Source organism: Garra rufa, chromosome 21 (genome assembly GCF_049309525.1).
Source record: "Garra rufa chromosome 21, GarRuf1.0, whole genome shotgun sequence".
Classification (NCBI taxonomy): Eukaryota; Metazoa; Chordata; class Actinopteri; order Cypriniformes; family Cyprinidae; genus Garra; species Garra rufa.
Window position 1 is genome coordinate 27,598,249 of NC_133381.1, and position 9,049 is coordinate 27,607,297.

The 9,049-nt window shown below is 37.6% G+C and overlaps 1 protein-coding gene across 3 annotated transcripts; it reads left to right on the forward strand.

The window, feature by feature from the left end:
• Positions 1–352: 352 nt before the first annotated feature.
• Positions 353–7,522, forward strand: fosl2 (FOS like 2, AP-1 transcription factor subunit). 3 transcript variants are annotated; one of them, XM_073827129.1, is made up of 5 exons: positions 353–526; positions 754–969; positions 4,260–4,514; positions 4,860–4,967; positions 6,352–7,522. In XM_073827129.1, the coding sequence occupies exons 2-5, from the start codon at positions 868–870 to the stop codon at positions 6,895–6,897; spliced, it is 1,011 nt and encodes a 336-aa protein (XP_073683230.1). In that variant the 5' UTR covers positions 353–526; positions 754–867; the 3' UTR covers positions 6,898–7,522. The 3 variants fall into 3 exon arrangements, with proteins under 3 accessions (XP_073683230.1, XP_073683231.1, XP_073683229.1); XM_073827130.1 differs by having other exon boundaries at positions 877–969; XM_073827128.1 differs by having other exon boundaries at positions 353–969.
• Positions 7,523–9,049: the final 1,527 nt, after the last annotated feature.

Sequence of the window (9,049 nt, forward strand, 5' to 3'; positions counted from 1 at the left end):
ACGCGTCTTTACCGTGCCTTTACCAAGGAAACCCATGCGCGTGTGCTCTGACGCAACTGCCCATTTTTGGAAACATGCGTCAATGGTCGAAACCAACTGTAAAATGAGGGTGGCCATGATAAGAAAACAAGTTTAAAGCAAATTAAAACAGCTTAGACATTTCTACTTTGATAAACTGGATGTATAATTTAATATTTACCCATATTCTTTCGTAAACGCTTTACTATATAGTAACGTCTGGCATAATTCTATAAAAATACACATTCTGCACCCCTATTTTGCTGTGCGACTTATCAAGGCTGTGACGCGTAGACGCAGGTTGGCGTTGATAAGCAGAGCTACGAAGTAGAGTAGTGCCATTGAAGTGAGTCATCTAACGACGTGACCTGTAGAAGTAGCACTGAAGTTCACTTAGTCGCCAAAATCAGTTCAACAAAGTCCAGAGCGGTACACTCATCACTGCCGTGAGTCACTGCTTATAGGGACAGGACTAAACCTACGAGAGCACCGAGTTCACTGAAGAAAAGTAGGTGCTTCACAGATTTTTTTTCTTCATTTTCATCTGGTTCTATTAGAACATCTCAGTAGCGATGATTATTAGACATTAGGTTTACACGGGAACATCTATTTATTGGACTGTTAAAGAGACTACAGAATTTAAGAGCATTGACTTCTCTAATAATATAATATTACACAGATATGCCTGGATTTAATATACTGACCATTAAGAAGTATTTTGGATATCATTTTTAGATTAGGTATAAAGGAATCGCTTTGCTTGGAAGTGCTTTTTTGCCACTGAAGACACTCTGATCGTGTGGGAATTCATTATCAACCTTCTGAAATTTCCTCCTCTTTCCCTGGATCATGTACCAGGATTACACGGGGACATACGACACATCCTCCCGCGGCAGCAGCAGCTCTCCGGCGCACCCGGACACCAGCCCCATTCCTGCCTCCAACTACCAGGTAGCCTGCTGGTGTGTTTGAGTGTCCGTATACTGATTACACTTTACATGTTTACACTCCTCGGGTTTGCATAAATAGTCATACCATGTTATCTTAATTAATTTCAAACCAACAGGTAACTCTGTGCACTTATCCACAGCATATTCACTTAACACACTTTACAATACATTGCTCATACTACATTACACATACTAAACTACGTGTTATTACAATAAACAGCCCATGGCAATGGTAATTAGAAGCAGTTCCGCAAAACAATAACACTAGCACATATTAAAGTCAGAACATAGGAACATCAACTGCGATGTAAAATGTGACTAAACTTTAGATACATAAAGGGACTGACAGTCAGAGTGGTTGCTTGTCGTTTTTATGATGTAAATTTAAGTACATTCAGTAGCCCTGTATGCATGTTTTTGATAGAAAATAAACAAGTGTTATAAATGTTTACAACGTGACATTTGATTTTTGCATGTAGGAACAGACGGACAATGCGCCCTTACCTTAAGATTAGCCTGTGTGTACCGCTTTTTTTTTTTTACAACTGTCTTTATGAATTGCTAGGTATTAAAATAGTTTCTGATCATTATTTTCAAAAGTGTTTGAAGGGCTCATAGAGCTTTTATGCATGTCCGCGAAATGCGTAAAATCCTGTCAGAGGAATTCGTTTTGCTCTCTTAATAAACGATTGCCAGAGGTCTGTCTGTCATTTTGTTAAGATAGTGCACATGTTGGCACTCATAACATTATGTTTCCGTGGAATTAGGCATCTCGTCAGATAAGGGTAGCAGTGGCGTGGGTGGTGTGCGTAATGTGAAATAAACCCACGGAGAGTGCGTGCGTAGTGGCCACAGGATGCCACACTTCCGGGACTTCCACATAGCTATTGCACTTTACTAACCTTCAGACCATGTTTCATCTAAAAATGCTTTTTAACAAAAACCTTTAGCTGTAGTTAAACTGTAAATTTTAGGATGGAGAAAATGAAGCCAAATTGGATATCGGGTACACTGAAATGTAAAAAAAAAAAAAAAAATGTAATTTGCTAGTCAAACAATTATACTTAAGTAAATGCATGTTTTTAATATTAGTGATTTGGATGATAGGATATATGCACCTTTCTGCATGGAGGAAAAACCTCACAGACTTTCAAAATGGCCTATGTTGAAAGAAAAATAGTGAAAAAACTTGATTCTTGTATAAAGCTTGTCGTAAATAATGTTAATCACAGTTGTAATATATTAGAATTTATCAGTTATCTGTCTATGGTTATGACAGGGGTATTACGTCCAAAAGCATTCTACATCATGTTTCAAATAAAGTTTTACTAGCAGTAAGTGTTTCAGGCAACTTTGTAATCATTTTCCGATCTTGATCTCCGTGCGAATCAATGGAAGCTTGTGCACCGGTCAGTTTGGCAACGTGTTCCCCAGACGCTGGTATTTTAATCACATCTGGAACGTTTAACAGCTCCTGACCGTCAGAAATTCCCGAGTATCATCGTCTTGTAGGGTTGCTGTTTTAGCTAGTAAACCCATGGAATAAACTCCCCCCTTTCGATTCCAGCATGTGTTGTTTTGACTGCTTTGGGGGAAAATCAAGTCAAGGGGATAATTCGAGTACATTTCAGGAGAAATTAGAGCAACGCGCTAATTTCGCAACACAACACAGCTTCATAGAATGATTCAGTAACATGTTTATATGTTGACCTTCCCAGTCGCCTGTGATGGATGCAATGAGAAACAAACGCGACAGTTCCTGGAAGTTAGTGGAGTGTTTCGCAATACTTAGCTGTGGAAAACTCTTCTCTACCACGTTAAAGAAAAGCTATACTTTTAGTGAAAGTAAAACACTAAAGTGAGATTTACGAACATTGACGATTAGCTGTGTGTGTGTGTGTGTGTGTGTGTGTGTGTGTGTGTGTGTTATTTTATATTATGTTTTAATGTACGTAATGATTGCTGTTATGCTTTTAAACAACACCACGTTTCCCGTAATTCATTCCCCTCCAAATGATTTGTGGTAAACATGGTCCGTCACATGAAGTCAGTTTCCCGTTAAAATCCCACCAGGAATGTGTGAATGGACTGGAATTTGGTGGATGGAATGTGCTGGCACGGGATCTTAGTTCAGTTTCCCGGATGACTGGAATAAAGAGCAGTCTTAAAACGTGATTCAGCATTTGTCAGACTACATATGTAAAAACCATATAATCTGGGTACATTTTACAATTAATATTTACATTTACAGTGAAAATTTGGCCTTGTTTGTACTGTAACTATGACTATGTAATAATGTACAGAGCAAATGTATTTTACAAATGTGGCTATATATGAACAAAGTTTCATGATAATAAACTTTTCTAAATTGACATTATTAACATTAACTTTATTTAAAACTGTTGAGCAGTGACTGCTGTGTACTTATTTTAAAATAATAATCGGATACAGTGAACTAATTGTATACATACGTATTTTTACATTGTACTTTATTATTATTATTATTATTATTATTTAAAAAAATACATTTACAAAATAAAATAAAAAATACATACCATCAAACCTGTATTATAACTGTATCCTGAATAGCAGCCAAAGTGTTTTGCAAGTAAACGTGAAAGGTATGCAACAATAGGTACCGAACAATTATTATTATTATTATTATTATTATTATTATTATTATTATTTAGTAGTAGTTAAAAGACCTAATATAAAGTGGGACTGCAGTAGTGGTTATTGTTATTTAGCAAATAAAATAGTTGATAATATTATTAATAAATAGTATTAACATAACAATAATAAACACATTTTATTGAAAGCAACATTTCATTTTAGTTGTCTTTTAAGCAATAAAGTGTTCTTGTTGTAAGTCATATTCACTTCTTATAAGAAACAGTCCGTTTCAAAAAACAAAAATCTGTTGTACATCTGTCACACAGTGGATCCGTTGCCCATTGCATCACAGAGGGTATCTAACCCTGTTCGGCTTCTGTCAGGCAGGGTTGTGGGCTTTCCCATGATTCACCGTGTGTGTGTCACCCTGTCGCTCTGGGGGTCAAGCAGTCAAGAGAGCGCAAAGCGAGGTAGCACGTGGAATGATTCATTAATCTGTGATGATGGGAATTTGTAAAACGGATAAAAAGTGGGTGGCTAGGGCTAATGCAGTAACAAAAACTAAAAATGAATCATTACATTTTTTTTAACGTACAGTGAAAGTCAGAGATCTAATCCAGAGCTGCTTCATAAATATTTGCACTTCAGTCTCTTAATACTTTTTTTTTTTTTCCACAGAAGTACAGAGTAGACATGCCTGGCTCTAGCAGTGCCTTTATTCCAACAATTAATGCCATAACGACCAGTCAGGACCTGCAGTGGATGGTTCAGCCCACAGTCATCACATCCATGTCTAATCCATATTCCCGGCCTCACCCGTATGGCTTGTCTGTGTCTAGTGGCCCGAGCCTCCTCGGCCACACAGCCCTCACAAGGCCCGGGGTCATCCGGTCCATTGGCGACGCCCGTGGTCGACGCAAACGAGACGAGCAGGTTAGTGTTACGTTTTTTTCTTTGAACCACAGAAACATAATCAAACCAACAAAACCAGTTTTAACATGTAGTACAAAAACACATTTTTAATGTGCTAATGTGCTGAATTTTTGAATCATTACTTTTTTTTTTTAGTTGCATTACAGCAGAACTGCTATTTACTTTCTTATTACTATGAAACTGCATTGAATCTTTATTGTATAAGTGTAATAATAAATAAATTTGACTTGAAATATGTTACTTAATTTGATGTAAGGCTTGATTTTTTTTTCCGTAAGAATGATTTCTCACAAACAACTGGAAAAGTTCACTTGCAAAAGTGCTCATTCCTTATGTTGTGTGCAGCTCACCCCAGAGGAAGAAGAAAAACGGAGAGTTAGACGAGAAAGAAACAAATTAGCTGCAGCAAAATGTCGGAACCGCAGAAGAGAACTAACCGAGATGCTGCAAGGGGTGAGTTTTCAACTGTTGTTAAAAAGAAAACAAAAACATTCTCTAAAATTGCCAGCACAATATTTACCAAATACCTTGCATTAAATGTCCACACCTTACGCAAGACTTATTTTCACACAATTCTAAGTGGTTAAAGGCTAAAGAGACCCTAAAAAGACTTTTTTTACAGCCACAGAAGGCCAGTGTTGTCTGGAAGATATGGGAATGCCCCGAGTCCCAGACAATTCTGGCTGTAATTGAACTACTTAGCTTTATAATGGCATCTCTCAGCCTGTCAGACCTGAAACATGAGGGAGGAATGTGCTACAGGGGGTTGGAGGGAAGCAAACGTCTGATATTGTTCGAGGAGGAAACCGCAGCTAACCATCAAACCCCACACACTGGTATCTTCCCTCTTCCCTTCCCCCACTCTTTGCTTCATTCCTCACCAAATAAGGAACTGTATCTTCTGTGACAATAACTGTGCCCTTTCTTCCAATATACAGTTTCTTTCTTTGTAAATTACGCATTTGTTTTGCTTTTAGTTTCCTTCTTCCTCATAACCATATTAAAGACTCAAAGACAGCTAAGTTATATTTATGACTGTCTAGCCACTTTGTTATGTCAGTGTTATAACCTTCTGGAGCCTTGACAGTTGTTTCAAAATAGTTGCTGCTATGTCAAGTGTTCTGTTTAACAAAGAACTGACAGTAAACACCTTAAATTTATTTGGGAAATAATTACTTGTGTTTATGGGTGGGTGTGCCTTTTATAGGGCCAAAGTACTCTCAGGAAAAGTTTTGGGACTGACTGAAGTGTGGCTTTACACCCTGAGATAATTTACCTAAAAAAAAGAAAAGAAAGAAATTGCAATAAAAGAAAACAAAAACAACTTTATGTTTACCACACTTGTTTGTATGGTTGCACAGTTTGTCCAAATTTGTTTTGTATTATACATCAAAATGGCAATAATATTTTTTATTAATTTATTTAATATAATTATTATTACTACTACATTTTAGTAGTAGTAAATGATAATACATTATTATTACTGCTAAATACAAAATACTGAATTAAATTTAATTAAATAGCAGTCTTTTTACTATGATAATCACCCTAAGCCATATCACAATTTTAGTTGCATTTTGATTAACTGTGCAGCCATAGTATAGGCTTATGCTAAAGACCAGAATGTCATAGAGATTTGGGGGTGAGGTCTTTTGACTAAGACCACCTAAAGAACCTTAGAATGCACTTACCAACACCCTTAAACTTGTTAAAATGCTTCAGTATGTTGAATCAGTAATTACCATTAAAATTACTTTGTAAATAATTTCACAAGCCAAAAGAATATCAGACAAAATGCAGCATGATCATTCTTTGTATTTCTTTTTTTTTATTAAAGGAGACAGAGAAGTTAGAGGAGGAGAAGGCTGACCTCCAGAAAGAAATTGAGACCCTGCAGAAAGAAAAGGACAAGTTGGAATTCATGTTGGTGGCCCACAACCCCGTGTGTAAACTGCCCCCTGAAGAACGCCATCAGAGCTCACACTCCCAGCAGTGTGCGCCCCTTCCTCTGACCATGCGCTCCAACCTGGTTCCCCGGGGACCAATGAATTCCCTCAACCCAGTGGTGGTTAAACAAGAGCCTTTAGAAGACGACGACGATGAGGATGAAGGAAAAGCCCAGCATTCAGTCATCAAGCCCATCTGCCTAGGTGGCGGCATGTATTGTTCTGATGGAGACAGCCTCAACACGCCTGTGGTGGCTGCTTCCACCCCGGTGTCCACCCCAAACAACCCAAGCCTCATCTTCACCTACCCCAGCATGCTTGAGCCCGAGAGTCCCTCACCCTCATCAGAGTCCTGCTCCAAAGCCCATCGCCGCAGCAGTAGCAGCGGCGACCAATCCTCAGATTCCCTAAATTCTCCCACTCTGTTGGCGCTTTGAAGGAATAATTGACGGTGCTCCTTTGCCATTCTCGTGGATCTCCAGAGCACGCTCAGCTGGGATTTGAGTGAGGACTTCCTCAACAAAGCTGAGAAACCTCAAGGGCTAATTTGCTCATTTTATTTAAACGTTTCAGAAGAGAGTTTTTGTTGTTATTGTTGTTTAAATGTATGTGAGAATTCCACTCGCTGTTTCAGCTACAAATAGCAGATGAAAAAAGCGGAAGTAGAGATTTCATCTTTAGCAAAGACTTGCAGTCGGCTGCCTGTACAAAAGAGCAAGATATTTTCTGCTGGCTGTCTGACTAATCAGAGATTGGAATTGCTTGCAAAACCGAATTCTTCATAGGTACAGAATAAGACATTGGACACTACGGTAGATAGCTGCCCTCAAAACATCATCTTTGTATTTGTGACGTGTGATTATTGTCCCTGTGTATTTTTTGTCCTGCTGTTTATAATATTTAGGGTTCACTGGATGAGCCTCACTGCTGAGTGTCGAAAGAACCATCTTGTATAATAAAATGCTGACCTTTGTTGATATTTTGTATATGCGGCACAAGCACTAAGATTATTTGCCAAATTTACATAGCGTTTGTTATGTAAAGTAAACAAACAAAAAAACACTTTCTAGCATCAGCGAATCTACTGTCAGGGATTTTTGTCTGTGTCAGTGAGCCATACAAGCATTAGAAGCAATTGCACAGAGAACACAATATAACCGTGTACATGAGGGAAACTCTAGCCATATTAGGCTCTGCCTCTAACCCTGACATGGCAATATCGCTTTTGTATTGGCGCACACTGTGGTTTTCAAATAATGACAATAATATAAAAAAACTGTATTACTTTTATAATATGTACTTTTATGTCTTGATTGGCCCTTTTTTCAGGGTACAGTTTAAACTGAATCATATATCAGCCATATGAGCACTTCTCCCTGAAACACTGGTTGGCTTTTATTGCCGCACATGGGAACAGATGCACTTTGTCAGCAACCTTACAATCAAATAAATGCCATTCTTTAAAGTGATGGATTAAACAGGGAACGCAAAATGATATTGAATGTTTGATATAAAAGGTGAGTGTGGTGTCCATCAGACACTGAAGAAAAGATACACATTGCAATATTTCTTGAAAAAAACATTCCATGTAAAATAAGACTGAACTTCAGAGAGATCTCAAGGTTACTGTTGCTAGAGTCAGATAATAATTAAGGGTGAATGTGAGTATTTTGTTGTACAGGATGCAGCAAACTGAAACAAAACAAAACATGGCTTCTATTTGAAGGACTTCGTTGCTTTATTTATGTCAGGAACTTTCAAGGATCTAGGAGATAATTTCAGTGTTTGTTAAATCAAGTTGAGAGATTCTAGTTGCGACCAATTTAATACCAAAAAAAAAAAAGGAAAATGTTAAGGATGGTGTGCTGTAAACTGTTTTCTGTTGGTCTTTGAACCCTGTGTAATTTCAGTAAGCCATCTGTACAGCTTTCTGCACATGTCCTGCTTATCGGTCTCTATTCTCTCTCTCTCTCTCTCTCTCTCTCTCTCTCTCTCTCTCTCCTCTCTCTCTCTCTCTTTATTGCTTTAACTGTTGAAAGACAGAAAACAATCTACAAAAACAGCAATATGTAAGGCAGTGTTGTTCCTTTGGTAATTTAAATTTATTATAATGATAATAAAAACATTTCCAAAGTGGTATTTTTGAATAGTCGTATTTTGCTGTGCGCAGTGTTTTGCGTATGTTGGATATTTCATTGTTACAATGTGGTGCTTCTGTGTTTCTTTGAGTCAATCACAAGATGGTTGAATGCACCTGTTGTTTGCGTCAGTTATTCATTCATTTCAAATTTCTGCACATAATCAAAGATGCAGATTTATTCATCAGATTTATTAAAGCTTTGCTTTATCCAACTGATGACAGTAATGACAATGTGAGACATGAAGAATACCTGCTTTGTAAAATACATAAAATATTTCATAAATGGGGATGGTGGTAGAGAGGAAACAAGAAGCAAAATAAGCATGTACATACTGGCATGTACTGAACGTAGTTTTAAATACAATGCTTCCTGCTAATAGTTCATCAATGCTTCTGTTGTAGTTCTGGTTATCAAACTGCACTTTATGTAAAAACAAAATGTATAAACT

What these genes read in the sequence shown, in the direction of transcription:
- fosl2 (XM_073827128.1), top strand. Translation starts at nt 868, where the DNA reads ATGTACCAGGATTACACGGGGACATACGACACATCCTCCCGCGGCAGC. An exon ending in GACGCAAACGAGACGAGCAG is followed by an intron (nt 4,515 to 4,859) that starts GTTAGTGTTACG and finishes TGTTGTGTGCAG; the next exon opens with CTCACCCCAGAGGAAGAAGA. An exon ending in TAACCGAGATGCTGCAAGGG is followed by an intron (nt 4,968 to 6,351) that starts GTGAGTTTTCAA and finishes TTTTTATTAAAG; the next exon opens with GAGACAGAGAAGTTAGAGGA.